The sequence below is a fragment of the Marmota monax genome, unplaced genomic scaffold (genome assembly GCF_021218885.2).
Source record: "Marmota monax isolate L192 unplaced genomic scaffold, Marmota_monax_Labrador192_F-V1.1 WCK01_AAM20220418_F8-fsc00208, whole genome shotgun sequence".
In the NCBI taxonomy this organism is placed as follows: Eukaryota; Metazoa; Chordata; class Mammalia; order Rodentia; family Sciuridae; genus Marmota; species Marmota monax.
The window spans coordinates 2,089,699-2,103,332 of record NW_026693914.1 but is presented as its reverse complement, the minus strand read 5'-3'; the positions used below and the strand labels follow the sequence as shown (position 1 = coordinate 2,103,332).

General features: G+C 54.4%; 1 protein-coding gene across 3 annotated transcripts in view; it reads left to right on the top strand.

Moving 5' to 3' along the window:
* The window catches only part of Sdk2 (sidekick cell adhesion molecule 2), a 244,380-nt gene that overhangs the window by 167,672 nt on the left and 63,074 nt on the right, over window positions 1-13,634 (top strand). For all 3 annotated transcript variants that reach the window (XM_046463440.2, XM_046463439.2, XM_046463441.2), the window contains exons 9-15: window positions 372-566; window positions 1,162-1,278; window positions 2,647-2,814; window positions 3,770-3,872; window positions 10,790-10,966; window positions 11,320-11,456; window positions 11,967-12,114. In XM_046463440.2, the coding sequence (XP_046319396.1) occupies window positions 372-566; window positions 1,162-1,278; window positions 2,647-2,814; window positions 3,770-3,872; window positions 10,790-10,966; window positions 11,320-11,456; window positions 11,967-12,114 (1,045 nt within the window). The remainder of the gene's footprint in view (window positions 1-371; window positions 567-1,161; window positions 1,279-2,646; window positions 2,815-3,769; window positions 3,873-10,789; window positions 10,967-11,319; window positions 11,457-11,966; window positions 12,115-13,634) is intronic.

Here is a 13,634-nt window from a genome sequence, read left to right as displayed (position 1 = left end):
CACGGGCTCTGTGCTCAGGTGGGTTTGGGAACCCAACCTCAACGTGGAGGTGCTCATAGTCATAAAAGTCTCTGCTAAATATTGCAGTAAAAAAAATGTTTAAAAATCCATTTGTCCAATCCAATATTTCCAAAGTAGACTGTTCCCGATAAACCAATTTTTTCATTTTCCTAAAATCCCTACTACATCCAAATGATTTGAGAACTGCCACTCAGGTAGCATCCTTCCCTTCTCTAGAACCAAAAGTGACGCCTCTGGGAAGGTTCTAGAGGCCAAGACACCAGGGCCCCCTTGCCCACTTCAGCCTGGCCTCTGCCCAGCAGCCCCCAGGGAGGCAGCAGGAGGCACTGACTCCGCCCCCTGACCCACAGGTGTGCCGCCGCCGTCCATCACCTGGTACAAGGACGCTGGGGTGGTAGAGGTGGAGAAGCTGCCCCGCTTCCGGCAACATGGTGACGGGGGCCTGCAGATCAGCGGCCTGGTGCCTGACGACACCGGCATGTTCCAGTGCTTCGCCCGCAACGCGGCTGGCGAGGTGCAGACCTCCACCTACCTGGCCGTCACCAGTGAGTGGGCCTCTCCCATCCTGACCCTGCCCCTGCCCCAGCCAGGGCCTCAAGAGAGCAGCGTGCCATGGGATCCCAGAAGGCCCCTGGCGCTGCAGCCTGGGGGGTGAAGTCCAGTTATGCCCACAGCTTCTGCAGGCGGAGAGAGCACTCAGAGGAAGCCCACGGCCCTCGGGGTCCCCTGATGGCCTGGAGCCAAGGGTGGCTGCAGTGGCTCTGGGAGAGAAGGTGCTTTGGATCCAGGTCCCAGCTCTGGGCTTTCTGCTGGCCCCACGTCCCCTGAGCTGGGGAGAGGACCTGCTCTGGCTTCCGAGGAGGAGAACCAGCACTGAGACAGTCCTCTGGGAGCCTCCGCTCATGTCCAATGGAGGCTCATCCCGTTTGCCTTGTCACCGGGGTGTGAACTGCTCTCTAGGTCCCCTAAACAGAGGCCCGAGAGCCCAGGCGGGGTGTGTCCCTCCACATGGCAGGTGGCCCAGGGAGTCCTTGGCTCTCCATCCTTCTTCCCCACACTGGAACCTCACCAAAGCCCTGCCCCCTTCCCGGCTGGGCTCCTCCCGGTGTGGCTGAAGACCTTACTGTCTCTGTCTTACAGGTATCGCCCCCAACATCACCAGGGGCCCCCTGGACAGCACCGTGATCGACGGCATGTCGGTGGTGCTGACGTGTGAGACCTCGGGGGCCCCCCGGCCGGCTATCACTTGGCAGAAAGGTACATGGAGCAGACCTCCAGAAGGTGGGGCTGTGTGATCTCTAGGAGGGTCCTCAGAACTGGGTTCTGGAGCCAGCCACGTGGAGTCCCCCTGACAGTGTAAAGGCTGTGCCCTGTGCGACACAGGGCACCTCTCACTTCACAGTGCTCTGTAGGCTGCCTTGCTGGGCCTCAGGCCAGGTCCCGTCTCCACATGAATCAGTTACTCCTTCCGAGCTTCAGGGGGGCCGTCTGTGGACTGGGGACGATGACATGAGTACACGGGTGACCTGAGGACCAGGTGATAATGTCATGCGAGGCCCCGTGTTGTGCTGGTGAATGGCAGTGTTTAATAGTTACATTGTTGCTGTGGGCGCTGGGCTGTCCCTCCTCCAAGGCAGCTCAGGGGTCCCAAATGCCCGAGTGTCCACTATGTCCATCTGCCTTGTGCCCCTCCTCCTCCCCTCTGGGCACACACAGCATCAACCTCTCGCTGCACAGGCACGCACACATGTGCACACACACTTATTACATGCACACTCGCCTGCACACACCAGCCCCTGCTCAGGACCTTCTCACAGGACCTTCCGGGCCCTGTCCCCAGCACCCACCCCCTGCTCCGCAGCTGTCTCCCCAGGGCCTAGGATAGTCTGGCATGCAGCAGGTGCCCACTAAGTACTTGTGGGTGGATGTGGCACAGTCACCCAGCACACAGCTGGTTCAGGTGCCTGCCCATGTGGGCACATGGACACACCCATGGGGACAGGCGGGGTGTTCTCTAAAATAAAGGGACAGAACCTGTACTCCAGGCCATCCTGCACTCACCTGTGCGTGCTCTCAGCCTCCCCCCACCCCGCCGCCCTTTTCTTTCTTTCTCTCCCTCCCACCCCCCTCTCTGCCCAGAACCCCCACCCCACCCCAGGCCAGGCACTGGGCCCCCTGAGTGCACCTGCAGGTCAGTCTGACAGGGGCTGTGTCCCACGCCATGTCTCTCTGTCTTTTCCCTGCTCCTTGCCCTCCCGTCCATCACTGTCCTCTGCTCCGCTAAAGGTGACTCTCCAAACACATCCTGTCGCGAGATGTCATCACCAACTTGTCACCTGTCTCCCCAACCCTCCTGCCCAGCTGCCCCTCACCACCATCGGGAGACAGTGTGTGGCCTTCTCTAGCCAAGGCAGACTGTGGCAGTGAAGCCGACGCAGGAGGCTGGGCCGCAGGTGCCGCCCTGTAGCCCCGGGGCCCTGTGCGGCCCCGCCCTGCTCCCAGCCCTTGTAGCATCTCCAGAGCGAGGTGTCTGCCCAAGGCCACCTGGAGCAGCCAGGCTTGGGGGATGTGCCACTGCAGGGCTGGGAGCTGCAGGCTGAGCCCCACCCGCTGTGTCACCCCCAGGGGAGCGCATCTTGGCCAGCGGCTCTGTCCAGCTGCCCCGCCTCACGCTGCTGGAGTCGGGCAGCCTGCTCATCAGCCCCACGCACATCTCCGACGCGGGGACCTACACCTGTTTGGCGACCAACTCTCGGGGTGTCGATGAGGCCTCGGCAGACCTGGTGGTGTGGGGTGAGTGTCCACGGCCGGAGGGCCTATAGGTCTGTGTGTGACTTTGTGCACCCCTGCGGGTGCCCGCAACACAGGGAGGGACACCTACGGGACTCACACAGTGGCAGTGTCTCCACGCCGGCATCTCTGTCCCAGCCAGGGCCCTTCCTATCCGAGGGACAGTGACGAGTTAATTCAGAGGCCAGGGACCAGGAGATGAATGAAGGTTCTACAATGAGGCCACAGGCTGGAGAGTGGGGGCCATGCTTGGCTGAGCTGGGGTGACAGAGAGCTGCCTTCACATACTTGAGGGCAGAAACCAGCAGACTTTTTTCCGTAAAGGACCAGATAGGAAATATTTTGGGCTTTGTGGGCCAGACGGTCTCCATCCCAGCTGCCCTGTAACCTCCCTGATGTCCAGAGAGCTGCCGCAGACGGTATCTAACCCAGTGGGCGTGGCCGGGTTCCAGGAAGAGCTTATCGACCTCCTGGGCCACCTGCCGGCTTGGCCCGCAGCCTGCAGCATGCTGACCCCTAGTGTAAGGGGACTTTGCAAACCACCCTCCAACTTGGGATCCACGCCCAAGACTCACGTGCCTGTGGGCTACATGCCCAGACCCAGAGGGGGCCTGGGGTGCAGCACTAAACTGGACACCACAGACCCATCTCACTCTGGGGGGCCACTGACAGGCTGGGCCCGGGGCCCTGATCACCTCAGGTTTCTGTTTCTCTGACCCTCAGATGATTTGTGAGCAAAGTTAAATGAGCCCCTCTGTGAACGTGGCTTCCAAGAGTCGCCTTGTCTTGGAAGCACATTGTTCCGTTGAAGCCCTGGGACTCCCCCGCAGCACAGCTGTCCAGGTGCCCGACCTGCCTGCATCTGCTCAGCCTCCAGCCACAAAGCCATGGATCCCGAACAGTGCCCTTCCACACACCCGTGCCCTCGGGGTCACACGCCATCTCTGCTGTCTTTCAGCCCGGACCCGCATCACCAAGCCTCCCCAGGACCAGAGCGTCATCAAGGGAACCCAGGCCTCCATGATGTGCGGAGCCACGCACGACCCCCGAGTGACCATCAGGTAGGAACTCCACTGTGGTCTGCCCCAGGCAGGAGGGACAACAGAGCTGAGGGGACAGCATGTAGCCGGGCAGTGGCAAGGCTTGGGGTGGGCATCGTGTCTGGGGCCACTTACAGGGTTGGGGTGTGCAGACTTCTAAATACACACCCTGGCACTGGGCTGCCTTGCGCTGAGTTCAGGCAGTGTCCACAGCGGGGGGGAATAGAGGAAGGGAGTAGAAACAGGAGCGGAAGAGGAAGGGAGGAGGAGGAGAGGACTGGCGGACGGGGAGGAGGAAGGCTCAGCTGCTCTCCGTGGTCTGCGACCTCACTGCCGGCGCCTCCCTGAAGTGCCCCGAGTTTTAGTCCCTCTGGCCAACGTGACGTGGCCTGGTTCATTGAAGCCCCGAAGGGTCTGCTCACCTTATGTTAGAATCCCCAGCAGAGGGATCTGGGTAGGAAGACGCAGAGGCAGCCGTAGGGCTGAGGCAGGAGTCGACCCCTGGGGGACCCTCCAAGGGAGCAGGGACGGGGAGGTGCCAGAATGAGGTCATCCGGACCATGGGAAAGCCGGGACCCTGGCCTGCAGGGCTCAGTCCTGCTTTGGAAGAGGTGGGGACGGCCAGCTGTGGACAGAAGCAGCCAAGAAGGGGTGCAAAAGTCAGGACCCCTCCCGGGCTTGGAAGGGTGACACCTGGGCCAACCCCCCGAAGGCTTCATGCACTGAAACCAGGAGGACAGAGCACTGGACTCTCTCCCCTGAGCTCCAGAAGGCCCAGGAACAGATGAATCTGCTTCCTTAGAAATGAAGGTTCCCATCGGTGCCTTCTCTGCTCAGTGAGCAATGTCCTGGGAAGCCACTGGTACCTAGATGGGAGGGACCTGGAGAAATGGCCTCCCCTGCTCCACCAGGCTACTGCGTCCTGGGGCGCCATCTGGCGGCCACAGAGCCAGGAAGGTCTTCACAGCCACAGGAAGCCAGACCCTGGGGCCAGGGGTTCAGGGAGCTCTGGCTTTGAACAGCACTGCTTCTCAGGGCGCATGGCGGCCCCAGAGGGGAAACCCAACACAGAGTGAGACCATGGACCAGGCTGTCTTCATTTCTGGGTTTATTAGATTTTTCTTTAAAAAATCAATATACCAGCTGTGAAAAGGTCCTCAGAGAGAAGCCACATAGAATCCTGCTGTGAGTCTCAGGGACATGATGTCGCACGTAGCACCTTCTATATTTTTAGCTTCCATTAATTGAAAAACTATGATAACAAAAAGTTACGTTGATTTGGTAACAGTTCAGATTTATTGATAAAAATGTCATCAACTCCTATGCGACTTGCATATTTTGCTCCTTCTCTACAAATTATTCTTTTTTTTAATGTTTTTTAAATTGTTGATGGACCTTTATTTTATTCATTTATTCATATGTGGCGCTGAGAGTCTAACCTAGTGCCTCACACGTGCTAGGCAAAGGCTCTACCCTGAGCCACCACCCAGCCCATTCTCTACATAATTCTTGATGCATGAAGGGATTCAAAGCTCTCGTGCAATAGTTTTGTAGACCCACCCTCTTGGGACCGCCCCCAGCAACCTCCAGGTGGTGAGTCCCTGCTCCAGTTTACAGAAGGGGGTCCTCACCTGGAATGAAAGTAACCAGCCAGGACAATCTTTTAAGATGGGAGGAGAGAGCAGAATTGATCCTTCACCACCACCACCCACCCTACAAGTGGCAGAGTCGATACCCAAAGTCAGCCTTCACCTCCTCTCCCAGCCCATCTTGTCTAGATGGTGGGAACATGGCCCTGCATCTTCTGAAGCTAAATCTTAATAGCTCAATGGCTATTTTTTTTAAAAAAATAGCATTTTTAAAGCTCCCCAGACAATTCTTATCATGTCCCCAGGATTGAAACCCCTGTTCCAGTTGGGCACAGTGGCCCACACGTGTAATCCCAGATTCTCAGGAGGCTGAGTCAGAAGGATCTCAAGTTGGAGGCCAGCCTGGGCAACTTAGTAAGACTCTATATCATCATAAAAAAAAAACGCCAAAACTCCTATTCTAGCTGCAAAGCTGCAAAACTCAACAGGGTCCCCTGAGCAGAAAGGATGTGAACAATCAGATGAAAGCAACGTGGAGCCACTTGACCCTGAGTGATTCATGCTCAGAATCAAGCCAGGTTCCAGGCTCGAGGGGCTGGGCAGGTGCAGGCTTCAGCATGAAATCCTCCAAGACCATTCTAGAAAGAAATGCTTCTATTTGGAATCTGGCCCCAGATTCAGACCAAACTGGAACAATCCACTTTTAACCATTATTAATATTAATATTTTTATTATATAATAAATATTTTTAGGCTGCCTCTCCCTCTGGAGATGCCTGCATTCTCTCTTGAATATGTATCTGCTTTTCTAAATAAATCTGTCCCTGTCTCTGGTGCCTGCTAAAATTCTTTTCTGTCACGTACACCAAGGACCCCATTTGTCCTGAGTCAAGGTTCCCCCATTTCAGGATCTCCTCCAGGGGACATAAAGTTGAGTGACATGCAAACAGGTCTATGTGGAGCAGAGCGTCCTTGGAGCACCCAGGGCATGGATGGTGGACCTGAATGTCCCCCAGGTACATCCATCCAACATTTCCTTCCACCCAGGCCTGACCCTGCACCCATGTAACGGTACATCTAGGCCGGCGGATGCCCTGGGATCCTTCTGCCCTCCCCATATCTACTGCTTTCTCGTAATTGCGTCTTTAGAAATAATCTGTGCTGATGATGACAGCCGAGTTCTCAGAACGCCCTATTCTTCCTCACTTCCTTCTCCATGCACCCCAGGGTGAGGCGTCACAAATGGAAAACCCCAAAACCCAGCGACCCATCATCGTTTAGGATACACGTTCCAAGCCCTGGTCATGCAAACAGGCCCTTGCTCTGCTGGCCAGCTCTCTCTGCCGCCTCCTCTCCCAGAGCCCACCTGGGCAACTTCTGAGGCCAGCCTCCTTACACTGAGAGTTCTTCCAAAGTGCCTCCCAAAAAACAAAACAAAAAAAATTTAAATTACACAACAAATCCATTCCATTGTAGGGGGCCAACATAGAAAATGCCGATGAACTGAGACAGAGAAGGGGGAAAGTAGCGTTATCAGTTCATTTTATTTTATTATTTTTTTTTTAAAGAGAGAGAGAGAATTTTAATATTTATTTTTTAGTTTTTGGCAGACACAACATCTTTGTTTGTATGTGGTGCTGAGGATCGAACCTGGGCCGCACGCATGCCAGGCAAGCGCGCTACCGCTTGAGCCACATCCCCAGCCCCATCAGTTCATTTTAATTAGACGTAACTGTAGTCATGCTTGGCTGCTTTTCTTTTTACATCTTTGGTCTGGACCCAGGGCCTTGCACATGCTAGGAAAGTGCTCTGTCACCACGCTCTGTCCCCAGTTGTTTTTATCTTTGTGACAGGGACTTGCTAAGTTGCTGAGGCTGGCCTTGAACTTGCCATCCTCCTGCTCAGCCTCCTGAGTCCCTGGGGTCACAGGCCTGCGCCACTTGGGTACCATTTTTAACAACCAGCAACACACTGTTCCTCGGCTTTTTTCTCAAGAACCTGGTCCCACGACAATAAATATTTTTTTTATCAACTCAATTACTCAATTATTCAGGAGTTCATTGTATGGCTGGAGTGTGATTTCTGTTACCCATTCCTTAGTCCTGGGTATTTGGATTATTTCTAAATGTTTGCTAATATGAGGAAATCTCATTATGAACGTCCTTGTAACTGAATATTTTTACATGTCTTTGATTTTCTGAGGACTATTATTATATAAGGCTAAGAGGGCCTCTAAAGCCCTCATCAAAATTTCTTAACAGCAATTACATAATTGCAGATTATTTTGGAAAATTTCTGCCCCATCTGAGTCCCATAGACTTGGGGGTTGTCTTGTTGTTGTTGTTTTTTTTAACCTTTATTTATGGAAATTCTTGGTAAGAATATGCTTAGTTTCGAAAAAGCCACCAGGACTGTTTTCCAAAGGGGTGGTGGCATCATTTCACACTCCCACCAGCAGCAATCGAGTCCCCGGCCACACGTGGTGCCATGTTCTGGGGTCTGCTGTTCCTGCAGCTGGGTGGTGGAGCTTGCTCTTGTGATAATTCGCATTCCCTGCTGGCTCTGCTGGGGCCTCTTCCCGTGCGTTGTTTATCTTCTGTGTCTTCTTGGAGGCTGTCCGTCAGGGACGTCGGCCCAGTTCCTAATCCGGTTGACCATTGCCTTATGGTTAAGAGTTCTCTGTATATTTTGGACAGCAGTGCTCTATCAGGTGCTCCTCATACAAATATTTCCTCCCCGTCTGCAGTTTATCCCTTTTTTTCTCTCTTGACACTATCAAAGAGCAGAAATTGTTCATTTCTACTTTTTTCTCATTTTAAAATATCTAATTAATTTTGAATTTTTTTAATTTTAACCCAGTTTACCAATTATTTCTTCCATGGATCATGCCTCTGGTCCAAAAAGTCAGCATTAAACCCCGGGGCACCTAGATTCTCTCTGTTATCTTCTGGGAGTTTTAGAGGTTGGCATCTCATGTGTGATCCGTTTTGAGTTAATGTTTGTGAAGGGGATAAGGTCAGCTCTGTGGCTAGAGTCTTTTTGTTTGTTTGTTTGTTGTTGCATGTTGTTTGTCCAGTTGTTCCAGCACCAGTTGTTGATAAGACTCCTTCCTTTTATTTTTGCCTTTTTGTTTCTGTTCTCATTCTGCTTTCATGGAACCTATTTGTTGGAGAAACCAGGTTCTATAACACAGGTCAGCAAACTCTTTCTGCAAAGGGTCAGACAGAGAGTTACTATTTTAGGCTTTGAGAGCTGTAGGAACTTCGTCATAACCCCAGAAGCAGACCTAGACAACATGTCAACAAATGGACATGAGTGTTGCAATAAAGCTTTATTTACACAAACAAATGGTGGGCCAAAGTTTGCTGACCCCACTGTAGATTCCATATTCTGGGTTTGGCTAACTACTTTCTCATGTGCTCACTTGTTCTTCTCTCCCCTGAATTCCTGATTAGATTTAAGTTCAGTGGCTTGGCACAAATCCTTTGCAGTCAATGATATATGCCTCCTGACATGCCACATCCTGACGCAAAGAGAGTCTGCCGCCCCGGGTTGTTTCCTAAGCAGCAATCACTCTCTGCAACTAAATTTGCTTTTAAGGAAACCCCTGCCCATCCCTGGATTGCTGACAAGGAGGATTCTTTTCTAGATAAAGAGATGAATGGAAGGTTATTACTGTTGTCAGTTTGTGACTAGGTACTGAAAGCCTTGAGAATTAACTGAGCGATTCCATTGCTGATAATCTGTCCTTGAGGAAGGGATTTGGGAGACATGTGCATATTTTGCCATTAAGGATGTTCCTCACAGCATTAACTACAGCCTCTGAAGAAAAAGAGCCAAACTGTACGCTCAATGAGAGGACATCAGCTCAATGACAGGGGTCGTGTGAAAACGCCCTCCTCTGGTTTAAAAAAGCATGGTGGAATTGTCACGGCCAAAGGAGCAGGTGATATTTTGCTGAGTGGACAAGGTAGCTTTAAAAATAGGATAGATGGATTGAAGCTCAGATGACGGATGGGTGGATGGAGGGAAGCTCGGATGGACGGGTGGGTGGATGGATGGATGGATAAAAGCAAGCTTGGATGGATGGATAGATGGAAGGATATATGGGTGGATGGAAAGATGGATAGATGGAAGGATCACTAGAAATCATTGATGTAAATTTGCTGTGTCAGTAAAAATATTGATGTTTGACTTTTACTGACCTCCTGCATGTTTCCGGCAGCACTCCGAGTGTTTTATGGCTCCGCATCCTAGGGCCACCCTGTGAGGGGGGTGGCTTTAGTTCCCACATATTCCAGGTGAGAAACGGAGGCCCAGCAAGGTTAAGGAAACTTGCCCAAGGTCACAAAGCTGATGCGTGGTGGAGGCAGCCCTTGACCTGGGGGTCTGACTCTGGAACTGTCCCTCTGCAGGACACCACCTGTCCAGGCACACAGGGAGAAGAGTCTAGAAGATCATTTATGGGTTCATCATCGTTCCCTGGCCCTAGGAAACCTTCAAGTTTCTTTTGTCCTTTTCCTTTATCCTTCACTAATTTTTTTCTTATCTGTACTTTCCACTTCTCGGTTGGTTTCTCTTTTAGACTTGGTTTAAAATATTGCCGATGCGCTCTCTCTAGCAATCTTACGTTCTCCAACTCTGGATACTTCTAGCCCCCCGTGCCCACCATCCCGAGCCCCGGGTGATCCCTCATGCCAACCTTCCCTGGGGGGACAGCGCAGCATCCTGCCCCCTCAGAGCTGATGGCTGTATTTCCTCTAGGACAATTCCAGAGGAGATATTTCTTACTGTCAGGCACGGGCCCGTGTGTAATTTCTCAAGTCCCCCTTTGTACCGACTGACCGAAGCTAAAGTGATTTTTTGGACACTGAAGTCAATTTGTCACAGTGATGCATTGATCTAATGATCCCCCTCATAAAACTAATTCCAAAATGCAGTCTATGTGGGAACTCTAATTCCTTTTCCAGTGGTGATCTTTTCCCCTCTGCAGAAGCATCCCGTCTGCTGGCTCTTTTGTGCTGCGTGTTTTGCAATGGCCTCTGGCCAAAAGCAACAACGCTTTGACCCAGACCTGAACCCAAGGTGTAAATGACCAATAATGACTTCAGTTTGCAGTGCCCGCTGGCCGCAGGAATGACGGGCTTGGGGCCTCGCTCTCCCCGTCTCCCTCCAGGCCCGCGTCCTGCCCGAGCCCTGCGTCCTGCCTGAGCCCCGCCAGCCCCAGAGGAACCCCTGCAGCCTTGGGATGGTCCCCACCCGGCTGGCACTGTCTTTCCAGGACAGATTTGGGAGGGGCTCCCCGGGATCCACCCCTCTGTCCCTCCTTACTGGCACCTCCTGCCCTCAGGTACGTGTGGGAGAAAGACGGGGCCACCCTGGCCACGGAGAGCAACCCCCGCATCCGCCTGGACAAGAACGGCTCCCTGCACATCTCGCAGACCTGGTCAGGGGACATTGGCACGTACACCTGCCGGGTGCTGTCAGCCGGTGGCAATGATTCCCGCAGTGCCCACCTCCGTGTCAGGTAAGGACAGCCCTCCCCGGTGCTGTGGAACAAGGGACATGCAGACATGGCAGTGGGGAGGCCAGAGCCAACCCACTCCCTTTAGTGAGGACGCAGGATCAGCCTGTGTCCTCCAGGTCATTCCCTCAGCTCAGCGAGGCCCCGGTCAAGAGCAGGCATCTGGTGGGGTTTGGAGCAGTGGGCCTCAGTTCCAGAGAGAAGACCCCCACCCACTGGACGGCCCAGAGGCCACGCTCTCCCTCTGAGCACGAGGTGTCCTGGAAATGCAGGGCCACCCAACCCAAGTCTGCGCGGCCCTGTCACCTGACCGTGGGCCACTCAGGGCCAGGCCTCTGCACACATCTGTCTTGCAGGCAACTGCCCCACGCCCCTGAGCACCCCGTGGCCACGCTCAGCACCGTGGAGAGGAGGGCCATCAACCTGACGTGGGCCAAGCCCTTCGACGGCAACAGCCCGCTCCTCCGCTACGTCCTGGAGATGTCTGAGAACAGTAAGGTCCCCGTGGCCCTCCTGCGCCCTCCACAGCAGCCCAGGCCAGCGGGGGGCTGGGGCCTTCCACATGTGGCTCTGGCCTGGCTGCCCACAGCTGGCTCTGGGACCCGTAGGTCCTTCCTCCCCATGCAAAGGAAACATGGCTTCTTCCTGAGTCACGGTGACAGGGACTGAGATGGTGCACAGGACAGTCCACAGGGGTGGTGGCTTTTATTCTTATCTTTCTTCTCCCAGCTGCTCACTTCAAAATGAGCAGGTGTGACCCGGGCAGCGGTCTGCAAGGGCCTCCCAATCCCGTGAGCCCTTGCTTCCTCCCAGCCCCCTCCAGCCCCCAGGAATCCTGGGCTAATGGGACCCAGAATGATGACTTCGTGGACGGCTGCTGGACCAGCAGGGAGGCCCTCACTCCTTTGCAGGCCAGAATGAGGCCGGACCCTGCTAGGAAGGAAGGTAGGACACGAGTCCGGTCCCCCGAGATGCCCATCTGCGCCCCGCTCTCTCCCTGCAGATGCCCCCTGGACCACACTCCTGGCCAGCGTGGATCCGGAAGCCACCTCCGTGATGGTCAAGGGCCTGGTCCCCGCACGCTCCTACCAGTTCCGTCTTTGTGCCGTGAACGACGTGGGCAAAGGACAGTTCAGCAAGGACACAGAGAGGTGAGGGAGAGGGTGTCCCTGCGGTGTCTGCTGGACTCTACGGGGCAGGGCTCCCCGGGCTGCCGACTGCCCACCAGGGACAGCTCCTGGGTCAGCTCCTCTCTGCTCCCCCTGGGTGGGATGGGGTGGTGCCACTCATGATGACCACCGTGGGTGGCGTGAGGACACCGTGAGCTGCCCCAGGCAGAGACGGCCGTGATCGGCACCAGCCAACTTCCCTAAGCCCGCGCTCTGCCGGTTCCGAGACTCCCTCATTCTGCTCCCCAGCCCCGGGGGCTGCAGCCCTGTTAAAGGGGCACAGAGCTCCAGAGGGGTGCAGGGTCCCACAGGTGTCCTTGCCCAACACCTCGCATCGCACCAGAGCGGGGAGGGTCCAGGAAAGCTTTGATGAGTTTGAATCAAAACAACAGGTGGTCCCTATCAAAGCCTCAGGCAGTGATACCCGTTTACGTGGAAGAAATCCTACCCAACGCCACCCCGCAGGACAAACAGCCACCTCACTGAGAAGGATGTCAATGTCATGGGACAGACCAGACTCACTCATGTGATTTGTGACACAAATCACCCGCACCAGAGCTGGGCTCCAGGCTCTTCAAAGGACACTCTGGGTGCCTATGAAGAGACCCCTGGCTGATGTCAAGCACTGTGGGTTTGCATGGCTCAAGTCTCTGACGTTCACTCAAGTGACACCCCCATGGGGTGGCAGGGGTGACACTAACAAGAACAGGCCCTGACAGGTGCCAGCCCAGCACGGGGAGCAGGAGAATTTACAGAGGCTCATTGTTAGTTGAGCACCTGCTATGCGCCAGGCTGTGTTTGGAGCCAGGGAGGTGGTGAGGTGGACAAAGGGCCGTGGCCCCAGAATCCCAACAGGGAGACGCAGGGTGCAGGGAGCCACCCGCCCACGCACCTGCCTGGCCTTCCTGTGCCTCTGAGTCATCGTCCTAATGAACCTGCATGCTCAGGGCTCTGAGTCACTCCACCTCAGCCTGCGTGGAAACAGGAGGCGCAGTGCGGCTGGGGAGCCATCCATCAGGAGGCAAGAACATAAAAATAAACAAACAGGAGCGGCATCCATCAAAAATAATTAACTTTTGTTTTTAATGGATAAGTGTCAGCCGGGTGAAAAATGCACCCAGGTGGAACACTGCGTTCCCGCCACGCAGGAGGGGGGAGGCAGCCGTGGCTTCGGGAGGCACCACACCCATGCCACCTGCCCATCCAGGGGCTCCCTGGACAGGTCAGGAGGCACCTGGGAAACAACTCGCACTCACTTCTAAAGCACTTGAACACGCCTACCTCATCACCCCAACAGTAGCTTCCTTGAAAAATGAGACACTGAGACCCATGTCCCTCAACTGCACCTGAAACACATACATTGGGTGTTTTATAGTGTTTTTAAAAGGTTCATCTATCGGTTGTGCCATGTGAACCTCAATCGGTCTTGTAAGGCAGGCAAAGTTGTTGGGTTTTTTTTAACAGAAACAAGCTCAGAGAGATTAAGTGAGTTACCCAAAAGC